General features: G+C 35.5%; 1 protein-coding gene across 1 annotated transcript in view; it reads right to left on the reverse strand.

The window, feature by feature from the left end:
- Window positions 1-12,539, reverse strand: part of LOC140142900 (aminopeptidase N-like) — a 61,373-nt gene that overhangs the window by 22,273 nt on the left and 26,561 nt on the right. The window contains 11 exon segments of the mRNA XM_072164923.1: window positions 496-663; window positions 1,391-1,501; window positions 2,492-2,574; window positions 2,799-3,002; window positions 3,611-3,747; window positions 3,939-4,030; window positions 4,782-4,963; window positions 5,617-5,748; window positions 8,712-8,846; window positions 10,803-10,916; window positions 11,990-12,144. Of these exon segments, the coding sequence (XP_072021024.1) occupies window positions 496-663; window positions 1,391-1,501; window positions 2,492-2,574; window positions 2,799-3,002; window positions 3,611-3,747; window positions 3,939-4,030; window positions 4,782-4,963; window positions 5,617-5,748; window positions 8,712-8,846; window positions 10,803-10,916; window positions 11,990-12,144 (1,513 nt within the window).

Below are 12,539 nucleotides of genomic sequence, written 5' to 3' on the forward strand. Positions count from 1 at the left end.
AATGTTATTTTTAGTGTTGACAAAATATTTGGCAAAAATGTTTGCAAAAAATAGTTTACAATAACATTTTTGAAAACATTTTAGACATATTGTTGTAGTGTGTTTTCATACAAAACGTTTTAAAACGTTTTCATGACCTTTATATAACCCGACATTTTAATGTTATTAAAACGTTTTTATTTAAACCAAAAGCCAAAATATAACTTATTTAAAACGTTTTAAAAACGTTTTTGTGTTTGCTGGGTACTCGATGAATTGTTTAACTCGAATTAATCAATTCGATATTATAGCCGCATTTTATCATCTTCTTTAACGGGCTATTTCATTTAAAACCCACATTCCCCCCCCCCCCCTCCCTATGGAAGACATGACCTTAGTCTCCCACACAAGGGATGTGGATTTCAAATATGTTCACCTATTCAGGTAGTCCCATTTGAAATTCACACTCCTTATGTGGAATAGCCCAAGCTTTTAGGTCAACATAATTATAATTACCTGCTAAGTATCCATGGTTCCTGACTGCAAGCAAGGGCATACAACCACTTAGATTTCTCGGATGAATCTGTAGTAATCTGGTAGCGTTCTAGACCAAATTCCCATTCATCTTGACCACCCTCTCTTATTCCATTGCAGTAAGTAATGTCTTTAAGGTTTGGTGTGATTCTAACAATATGGATAAGTAAATTGGTTTATTGTACAAGAGTCATTAACGATTAGCAATTCATATTTGGTCGGTAACAAAATAGATATTTGACAAAGGGGTTAAGCGGTAGGATTCATTTCGTAAAGGTACGAATCTAGGCGGGTTATTTTAACGAGTACGTTCGTGCAGTGAGAATAAAAATCCGTGCAGTGAGGATTAAAATCTGTACTTAAAACGTTTCAGCCACACTAATGACCAGGAAATTAAAGAAGTTCCCCAACAAAGCAAAACTGGTCGAGTCAAAAATCCTATGCAAAAGGTTTAGTTTGTCGTAATCGCATTCATTTGAAAAACAAACAAACAAAAAATAAAAAAAAACAAGCAAATATTGCCTAATGCAATGCCTTCGGCAACGCCCTTTCTCCTAATTTTCGCCCTTTCTCCCAAAATGTGAATTGTATCGCCTTGAAACATCGCGTTATGTTGATGAAAAACTGTATTTCCCGTCTTATCTTATTTTTAAGAAATAGAATTTATGTGTGAGTGATATAAAACAATCATTAACTGTCTTAAATTCGTGCATTGGTCGAAATATAATCACTTGATGATAGATGTATAGTTCCATTCCACTCGCTGTTCCAACTCGTGGATTGTAACAACCCATCCTTCACCTCAAGAAAATATTTTGACCATCATACTCATTGATAGCTAATAATATGTCATGTATTTGTTTTGATATATACTTACGGATTGACTGATGCATTACCCATGTACTCATGGTATAACATACTTGCTGTTTGGCGACAATCTTCTAAACCGTAGAAACACGCTGTGTGTACGGCGTTAATACGATTATATCTGAAATTAGAGATTAGACAATTATTGAAAACATTTCAACCGAGTTAAATTGGAGATTTAGGCAAGTATTGAAGACATCTAAGCCGATTTAAAATGGATATTAGATAAGTATTACAGACATCTTAACATGCTTAACCCAGTTAATACGATTATAATTACCTGATATTGGAGATTAGACAAGTATTGAACATTTTGAAACACCTAAACGTGTTAATGCTTTTATATCTGAATTTGGAGATTAAACCAGTATTGAAGAATGTTAAAGGGGCATTTCGTGATCCACAGCCTCATGCCCCCCACCTTTCTCAAAAAAGGTGAGATTTTTATATCACTGGACACCTCCGGCTACATAATGTTTATGTACAAAATATTTCTTGCAGATTCGTTCGTTTAGCAAAGATATTGTGAAATTACAACGCATTGTCTATGGAGCAGTGTAATACACATAATCATGCATAACTCGCGAACGCAAAATCGGAATCAACTGAAATTTTGGGAATAGGTTTTTTTCGTGATTATCTACTGAAAAATGTCATAAAAACAGGATGCTAAGAATCACGAAATACTCCTTTAAACCGAGTTTATCAAGATGTGTGTATGGTGCTAATACAATTACATCTGAAATTGGAGATTATACAAGTATTGAAGACATCTAAACCGCGTTCATACAATTATTTGACTTTTGCTATTCACAATATTCAATACAAACATGACAAGTGGGTAGATATTCCTGGGCATCCTGGTTACGTGGGAATCTCATCCCATGAATTGGCAGTTTTCTCGAGCCCAAGAATAAGTTCACAGCACCAGTACAATATGCAACAGCTCTGTGGTGATAATACGGTATCAGTTCAACCTTTGTAATATTAAAGGTCGTAAGTATCACTAAACTGTCATGATGCACCGATCTGTTTGATTTTTGTTCCACACAATTTAGGGTCACTGATTGTGTTGTACTTAACGCTTCAGTATGTGACATTGGTTACTTACTGTTCCAAATGTGGATCATTAATTGGGTCATCGTTCCAGCCAAGGTCTTGGTACAATGGTGTGATTTTCTCAAGCATATATTTCTACAATGATAAAAATAAATTAATAGAATGTCTGGTTTCTTTATGTTTATTTTGTGTTTGTTAAATTTGGCTTTACATAGTGAAAAACAAAATATAACTATAGTATTACATATGTCTTGACAAGGTTGGTGGTAAATATTTAATTTTTTTTAAATAAGCAAACTTATTTTTATAAATGCAAACATTTATGTGATGAATTCTTGCGAACAGAATCATGGATTTACCTCGAGTGGTCCGTATCCAGAGTAACGACTGAACATATCTCTGATGTACGCCATAACAGCTAAAGTAGCATCCCATGGTAGGTATTCAGTTTCTTTGTCCAAGTAATTGGTGAGTGCTAGGGCTGTGACTTGGTCGAGATCACCAGATCGGGCCATGTTGAAAGCATCATCGATAAGCTGAGCACGGTTTTCTACAGGAAGCATCTTTTGGCATAAGGAATGTAGAAATGTAGTAACAAAAGGTATTTACATTAAACAATAAATTGGGATGGTGTGATAGACTAGTACGTGTATGCAATATTATTATGGTAGTCAAACTGTTGTTACTTTGATGTGCTTTTTACAAATGATGATAATCAAAACTCTCCCAGACACAAATCACATGTGTTAAGTCATTTGCTCGAAAATAAATAGCACTTAAATAATAGCCAACAGACTAAACTACGGGGACAGAGTGTCACCTCCGAAAAACGTCTCCTCCGCAGTTCCAACCGGTACAACTTTTTTAATTGTTGACCTTTTGCCACCTGGGTGTTACCAAGCTGGTTGCACAGCTACGTTACCTGTACCTTACACAAAACTTTACTTTCACTTAACAACTTCATTTCCTCGCTGAGGTTTTATATCTGTCATTGAAGTGACCACATACACAGATTGTATTGCCCAGAAGAGTCAGTGAGTTATATGATAACCAATGGACAGTCATGTAGCTCTAGAAAGTGACTATCGCCTGATGATTTTTAACGTAAAATGTGGACAGTCTTACTACATCGGGTACTACGGCAATGTTTTACTAAATAGACTAGACTTACCGTATGATCAGCGTTCAGCTGTGCTGTGAGTCTCTCCCAGTTCTCTGCATCATAGTTAATCCTGTAGTATCCATATTGTTTGACATTCGCGAGATACCAATCATCAGTTTTAATTCCTGACGCCAAGTCGACTACCACTAAAATAAATGAACACAAGCTAATGATGTTACTGAATGTATTACAATTTTTGTACCATTGAATAGTAGTTTAATTGTTTGTTATTTACTTATTTTCTGAAGCAACTTGAAGGAAATAAAGTAGTGGGAATATAATTTTACAATTAAGAGTTCAGAATGGGTGAATTCCTTTTTGTTTCTATCATACTTACCCCCGCTTTCTCTTGCTAAGAAACTTCTGATAGGGTCGTCAAACTCCATTTCTGATTTGTGGGTATGTGATACCTCGACTTCCCATACATATCTTTGACAAAAGATAAGAAATTAAGCAGGTACGTTTGATCATTATCAATAATTGTTTAATTTCGATTGTGTAATTCATTGTGTAGTTTCAAAAGTTGCACCAAAACCCATTGAAATATTGCTTTTGCTGATAGACGTACTAGAGTGCCTAATAGTCAGTGGTCATTGCGGATCATCTTTTACCAGTCATGTAGAGAACGTAATGATACACTTACTTCAGTAGCTTTTTAGTGCAGCTTTTGAATCTGAATTTTTTGTCATTCAAAGTGTCACCGTGGCTTTTATTTAAAAAGTCTATGCATAAAACTTGAGTTGTTTTCTAGTAATAAGTGGGGGTAATACTTCTTGTGATGTGTTTATTACCCCCTAATCACATCAGCATATCCCTCAAGATGTCTACACACGGACAAAACAATGTTGTTGATACTAAGTAATTCTTGTTTTAATAACGTCATCACTGCTTTGTCTTCCAGAGTACATCTGTCCACCTTGACATTGTTGTGTATTCTGTAGAATACGGGAGAATGTCCATGTTCTATACGGGTATTTGAAACAGGTTTAGAATGGGCTATTACTTAATCGCCCACAGAGGGGTGTAGATCTGACACGGAGTGTCCAATTCAGCTAACCATTTGAAATTCACAGTCTCTGTGTTGAAGATTATAAGTACGTCTTTCTTTTCGGTTTTTGCTTTACTAACTCAGATTTTCTGTTATCACCATTGCAGTCATTTAACGAGGTGTTTTGCTTACCCAAGATCGCCATATTTATCCTCCACTGGGCTATCCGGATTGATGAGGAAATGTTTCTGTGTCACATTGACCTTTGTATGGTCCGAGTCCAGTCTATCAAATGATACAAGTGGGTAACCCATCTGTAGTGTCCATGTATCCATTATCTTCTTAACATCCCTGCCGCCATGATCTCTGTCAGCCTGTTGAGGTAAAATGGAAGGAAACTGTAGTAATGATTTTCCCCCAAATGATATTTAAAACCATTACTGGTCATTTTATACAATAATGCCTGCAAAGGGCAAAGTATCCTCTTGTATGCTGTGCAAAGCTGTGTTTTTCATTGTCGCTACCAGCGCTCAGCGAATCGCGTAAGACACGAGTTATTTAGGACGGTTTATAGTCACCTGTATATGTCCGTATGTGGAGCATAAAGTTAGATCATTAAACCACTTGGTCTTAAAGGATCATTCCGTAATTCCAGCGCAAGTGTAATAAAATTAAAATTGTTTATTAATTGCTTAAAAGTGAAGGATAAAAATTGTTATTTTGTATTTTTTAATGAAACTTTGGCAAAAAACGAGGAAAACAGCAGTATTGACAAAGTTGAAGACCAATTCAAATATAGCTATTTTACTGTCAGCATGGTCAGTATACAAATTACAGATTCGTGTAAATGCCTTATTTTTATTACGCGGTTTTTGGCTAAACCACTAGTATGCTATGTTAGCACATCTACATGTATGATAATGACAAAGGGACCCAAAAATGTTTTAATGATTTTTACGATCGTCCGGATGAGCATATCACTGAATAAGCCTTTAATGTATTTAAAGTTTAATATCATTTATCTTACGTAGGTGAGTGCAGCCCAAAGATCGTCACTATCTGTGTTACCATATGAATGAAGCATCAGGTATTCTGAGAGACCTATGCTGAATACTTCCTCTGTCAAGATCCAGTTCAACATACGAAGAATGGATGCACCCTGTAGTGAAAACAAATGGTTAGAAAGGGATAAACACCATGGCTTTGCATTGGTATAGTGTCATGTGCACCTATTATTTATGACATGAAATTATTTCAAGTGAGATAGGGGATTCATCATGCAATCAAGAAAAAAACCCAATGGAGGTTTTTTGTGCATCTCCTAATCTAGAATGCCGTTACCGAACAGGACTTATATTTTTGAATGCCCAGATATCATAATTCAATGGGTTCATGTTATCATAATTGACAACTAATGAACCACCCCTCCCACCTAACACCATTTCGAGTATGTCATCTGCCACAATGATTTATATTTATGTTCTGGTGGACATTCCCAGTAGCTAATAACTAATTTGTATATGTTTTAATTAAATCTTTGAGTGCACTTGATTAACATTCGCTTTCAGGTTCATTGTTCATATAAAATAAGAAATTATGATCAATTTTTGCAGATATTATCCTCCATCTGTTCGTTAAGGTATGAAGCTTCTGAACTGAAAGAAACTGGACCTTTTTATGGCCCATTCATTCATAATATGTGTATGAATATTCAGAAAGAAACTTGTATGAAACAGCAGTAATTTACTCTGAAAGTGGAAACGGACCTTTTTAGACCCCAACGACAACCCTGAACTTATATAATGATTCGACCAATAGTGTCTGGGCATATAATTAAAGGGTAGTACAACAAAGCTTCTCTCCGTCATTTAATATTCAAAGACAAAAGTACAGGGTGAGTCAAAAAAAGTGCAATAGAGCAAAGAATCGATATTTATGCAAGAACCAAGTCACACTTTCCCTTTATTGAAATTTTTTATAAATACCACACTCAAAAGTCACCTTCTGTGAAAATATGAAGTGAATCGCGACTACCGTTTAATTCTTATGAGTCCTTTTGCTGCGATACCCAATTTCATAATTTGTCCACGAGATACCATGTAATTTGAATGAGAGCACACAATGCACGGTAAAGGCATTAGCTCTGAAACTGACATCAACTTAAAAAAGGTTGATTTTTGCGTTATTTAAATTTTTTTTCTGTTCAAACAAACTTCCTAACATTACTTTAAGTCCTTCATACCTCATTCGACTCCAACTCCAGTTTCTTAATCCCAATATGCCCAACTTACTGGATATTTTGTAATTCACTTCAATTTGCGCGCATTTTATTTTGACATTTGAAAAAACCCGCCTACAAATTTGAATGTTTTTGATTGAGAATAAACATCTTTAAATTAAGGTATAACAACAAATAATGATTATTTTCCTTAAAAAAGACAAGGGCAATAACACCTTGGGTGCTCCATTTAATTTCAATGCCAATGAGGTTAAGAAAATGGCAGTTGTTCCAAATCTACCTTACACATAGAGTGCGCTGACATTCAAATTTTAGATGTCTCCTGGACAAACATTAAAATTGGGTATCGCTATAAAATGTGTCATAAAAACAAAACGGTAAATGCTAATTCCTTTATTTCTTCACACAAGGTTGCTGATGAATATATCTTATATAAAATGTTTTCAAACCTAAAAGGTCTAACTCGGTTCTTTAATTAAAATGGATTCTTTTCTCTATTGCACTTTTTTTGACTCACCCTGTACATGTATGGTATACTCCATTCTGCCAATTTGACATCCAATCGGGCTTTGCTGGTCTCGGCATAGTCTCGGTCCCAGTCGTACCCCTTCGTGACCAAACAAACCGTCTGGCGGCAAGCTCCAAGTACGTCTTTCCTGATTGGCCTAACCGTTACCCCAACATTGTTTGGGTTATTCGACTGTCAATCATCCACTGCTTCAGTGATTGATTGGCAGCCATAAAAATTCATAAAAAGCAAGTGAATACGCGTTTCGGCTTCTCTGACATGCAAGACGATATCAGACGATGGCCGCCTCCGTGACCGCCGTCAATAGTCTGGTCCTGTCCTATTGTTCACTTCCCACTTCTACACCAACCACGTCCTAATTCCGCAGTCACGTGTTTTCATAAACAACTGAAAATATTTTTATGGAAAATCCATAATCGATCATTGACAGTTATTTCGAGCTTTTCGACAGAAGGTTTGTTTAGCGACAACGGACAGTGTGCTTCGACAATATTAATACATACGTATTTATAAATACGCACGTGATCACCTCAGTATGTCTCGAAGTGACCTTCTACATAGCGGGTGGTCTTTCTGTACATTTAAATGCAAAGGCGGTAAACAACGCAGACTGTGCAGCAAAATTTGCTATTTTGTTTAACTTTGTGATTATGTATTAAATGTTTCCGTCGATAAATATTTTTTTTCCTCAAAATGTTGTTTTGATAACATATTACAAATTCGGAATTCTCCCATGTGTAATAATTTTGCAATCAATTGTTACTTTTATATGATAATATTTATCTATCTTTTTCTGTATAGTGATGTGATCAATGGAATGAAGATTTGGTCCCGGGGATCCCGCTTACAAATTCGGAATCCCCCCATTATTTTGCTATTCGATTAATACTTAAATTTAATGATGTTTATCTAAAGAGTTCCTATCCTTTTCAATGGCATGAAGATTTGATCATCTGTTGCCATGGTGGCTGGTCTTGATAAGTCGTGCCAATGGGTCACGCGCGTATTTATAAATACGTATTTGTACATAGTCGATGGTAGCTGACAGAGCACAAGCCTGCTGGAACGATTTGTTAAATGCTACGAAAGAGGACACGCCGGCTGGACCGAGATACCTTTTTTACTGCTTCTCGTCACGGAGCATTTCATTGGATAATCATGTACCTGACCAAATTCTTTATGTATCATAATTGTTCCTTTGAACTTTATGACACCCTTTTAAACCTACATACACAGACCGTGGACTTAAATGTGACTGTGAACATGGTGAATGTTGTATATTGCTCTGTGAATGTTTATCAAACAAGTAACACTCACCTTTTATACTCGTAGTACATGACACAATAATACATACCTTACTGTACGAGATAGTATCAAAGATTTCGCTAATTTCTTCAGGTGAATTTACTGGTACACGAACTGGATGTGAGGTTCCTAAGGCATCCAACGTGAACACGTAATGGAGGTCTGAAACGAGGAATTGCGCCATCTGGATGATAAAAAAAACAATATCTCTTTATAATGTGATAGCAAGATATCATTAATGTACATACCTTGCTGAATTCATCTGTGAGGTCCAATTTGGGCCAAAATGCTCATTTTGGGAGAAAATCCAAAAAAACGGGTTTTTTGGCCCAAATTTTTTCGTGCAACGTAACAAAAAAATTGTTCGGCCAAAAAAAAAATTTATTAATTTTTAAAAACTAGATAAAAATATCTGGGGACCGTTTTTTTATTTTGTTGAATTTTGACCAACTTTGAGAAATTTGCACCAAAAATGGTCAAAAAATGCAAAATTTTCAAAAAAACCATAAAAAAGATTTTCGCCCAAATTTCAAATATTTTTGGTGAAGTTGGTCAAAATTCAAAAAAATGAAAAAATGGTCCCTAGATATTTTATCTAGTTTTTTTTTTTTTTTAAAAAAATTTTTGGCCAAACGAAAAAATTTGGGCCAAAAAACCCGGGATGTAGAAAAGTGCAGCATTTTTTTGGCCGAAAATTTTATAAATGGCTGTATTTCTCAGTGAAGATGATAACAGATAACAAGAAAACACCGTTCACTTGATGCATAACTAATCAGCCTATGTTCCAGTCTTTAAAACAAGCAATTGAGCAAGCCGTTTTTGGATTATACCAAAAATTCTTAGGGGGGTACTTATTTTTTTGGAACCGTTTATATTGTATGACTGTTTATATCCAATGGAACATACATTAGAGTCAGTTTTTCGAGGTAATACTAGAAATGTGAGTTTGAGGTTTATAGATTTTAAAATCACGTGTATCCGATGTTAGAATATGTTATGCCAGTTAATAGACGTTAGAAATGAGAATTATGTGTAGAGGTAGTAAAATCACGTGTAGTCGAGGTTAGAATGTGTTATGCGAGTTAACAGACGTTATATAGAAATGAGAATTATGTGTAGAAATAGTAAAATCACTTGTAGTCGCGTTCGAGGTTTGAATAGTGTAGAGATAATACAATCACGTGTTATCAAGGTTACAAATGTGTTTTATGAGTTAATCGATGTTAGAAATATGAGAGATAGTAAAATCACCTGATAGTTTTTTACAGATGTAAAAGGTAGAATTAATTGATTAAAGTTATATTTTTATTTCTTCGGCTTCTCTGACAAGACTGTTGATCAGCCAATCAGTGTGATCATTTATCGCCTTTGTGTTTACGCTCGTGTACGCGATGCGCATAGCTCCGACCACGGAAGAAATAACAAATAAACTTTAGAAGATGAACACATGTTGCAGTTTATTAAAACAGACAGGTACAAATCGAGGATTTGGGGAAAGATAGTCTCCTCCGCAGCCAGTTTGGTTACGCTCCCTCCACACAAACAGTCTGCCAATGATCACGAACTGGTCCTTTTTGATTCGCTAACGGTTTTCTGCCGACGTCATCCAGCTTGACGTCAAACAAACGGCGTTATAAGTGGCAATTGGCAGACTGTTTGTGTGGAGGGAGCGGAACCAAACTGGAGACTAGTGGAGACTAGGGGAAAGAAGGCCTTTGTGCAATAGCTGCGTGGTGTCATATTGTTAATAAATAGCAATATAGAAAGCAGAAATTTTCGAATGTATATCAGCTAATGCGTGGCCTTCTACTAATGTAGATGGGGATTGAAATGCATTCAAAATATACATTTCTGTACTTTACATTATGTTAAAAATTATGGGTTAAACTCGGGGTAGAATTGGATGTAAACATAAGGATTTAGAAATAGTACAACGGTGCAGAATCAAATCGAATGAACATTCTATTTGAATCATATACATGTTCTGCTAACATGAAGGTCACACAAAGTTGAAGTATTCTCTCGCAAATGAAACTGACTAGAAATGGCAGAATGAGAAGCTATAATCGAAAAAAAAAAAGAAATTTAAAATAATTTTGACGTTAGCTTTATATTATTATGTCGTGATATAAGAACTTACCATTTCCCAAGTCGGTTCAGTATGATTAACACCTAGGTATTCCACATAACTTGCAAAACCTTCATTTAGCCACAAGTCATCCCACCAGATGGGTGTGACCAAATTACCAAACCACTGTGCAAGAAGAAAAGACAATGGTACATTATCATATTCGCAATGTCAAACATTTTCGATGATATGACATTGGGTTTGCTCACTCTGTGCACAACACACTATTATAATATAAATCGAGACAATGGAATCTATGTTATAAACTTAACAATGTCTTAATTTCTTCCAGAAAAATGAGCGTGTTTTGCGTATCCTATTATGTATTAGTGTTGTGATTGCAGCCAGTACACGGTATGTGGTAATCAACATGTGATTTTGACTAACACATCCTATATGTACATTGTATGTCATAGGTGTCATGTAAGAATTATCTTCCAGTATTCGCATTTATCATAGGGTGGTGTACTCCAAATGACAGACTAACCATGACAGACAACAAATAAATTAAGGTACCAGTTTTGTTCACCCCTCTATATCCTAAACAAACACAAATATGTGATGCGATCAAGCACAATCAGTCGGAACTCGGAAATAATAAATTTTCAGTTTCTTATAGGATAGTTACAAACATTTGCAAAGTTTCATTTTGCAGAAAACTCCATTGCAATTGAACAATCAGTTCCAAAGATATGAGCAATTCAAGAGTTTCCAAAACAATAGAAAACAAAAAGAAATATTTCCTTTGATTGGCTATATCTCAAAATCAATATTTCCGAGTTCCGACTGATTTTGCTTAATCGCATCACATATGTCAAAAACACTCACGCCGCCAATACTTGTCCCCTTTAGCTCTAATTCAAGATCTCATTTATTGAAATCGGTTGAGAATTTAAACAACGGTCATAGAAACTTGAAGACTGGAAAGAAATCAAAAGTTGCTTTTTGATTTTCTATTCAACGGAAAGCACGGCGCTAGTTTTCTTAAACGGAGCATCCAATCGAGTAATCTGCAACTTTTGAATTTGCATCTTCCTACAGATTTTGGATCACCGTGTTTTTATTTCTTGACCGATTTTAACGAATGAGGTCTTAAATCCGAGATAAAAGTTGTAACTATTGGCTGCTAGTTATAATTAGGATATATCTGTCATTGTTTATGATATGCATTGCTGATATGTAGTTGCTCTTAGGCTTACCTGATGTGCAAGCTCGTGTGATACAACAACAGACACTCGTTGTTTGTTACTAGCAGAATTGACTTCTGGATCATACAATAAAGCAGTTTCACGGTAAAGAATTAATCCCCAGTTTTCCATAGCACCGGCAGAAAAGTCAGGAATAGCCATCATATCTATATAGTAATAAACAAATGCATCAATACAGTAAAAGACTATACGAATAATATAGAAACAAGAATAAGAACAAAAACAGGACTATATTTATAAATACGTACGAGACCCATGTGCACGACATACCAAGACAAGCAAGCGTGACCAAATCCTCATGACATTGAAATGGATAGTAACCATGGTAACTCTTTAGCTTAATATCATCAAATTTAAGTATCAATTGAATTGCAAACTTTTATTCAACATGGGGGTATTCCGAAATTCCAAGTTATCAAAAGTTATGGCAGCGTGGAGATGGTCAGCATGGAGATGGTCACGTATTTATAAATATAGTCGAAGCATACTGTTAAAAAGAGACAGTGAAGAGAAGAAACATCAGCGACAGGACCAATAACAT

The sequence above is a fragment of the Amphiura filiformis genome, chromosome 20, assembly GCF_039555335.1.
Source record: "Amphiura filiformis chromosome 20, Afil_fr2py, whole genome shotgun sequence".
Lineage (NCBI taxonomy): Eukaryota > Metazoa > Echinodermata > Ophiuroidea > Amphilepidida > Amphiuridae > Amphiura > Amphiura filiformis.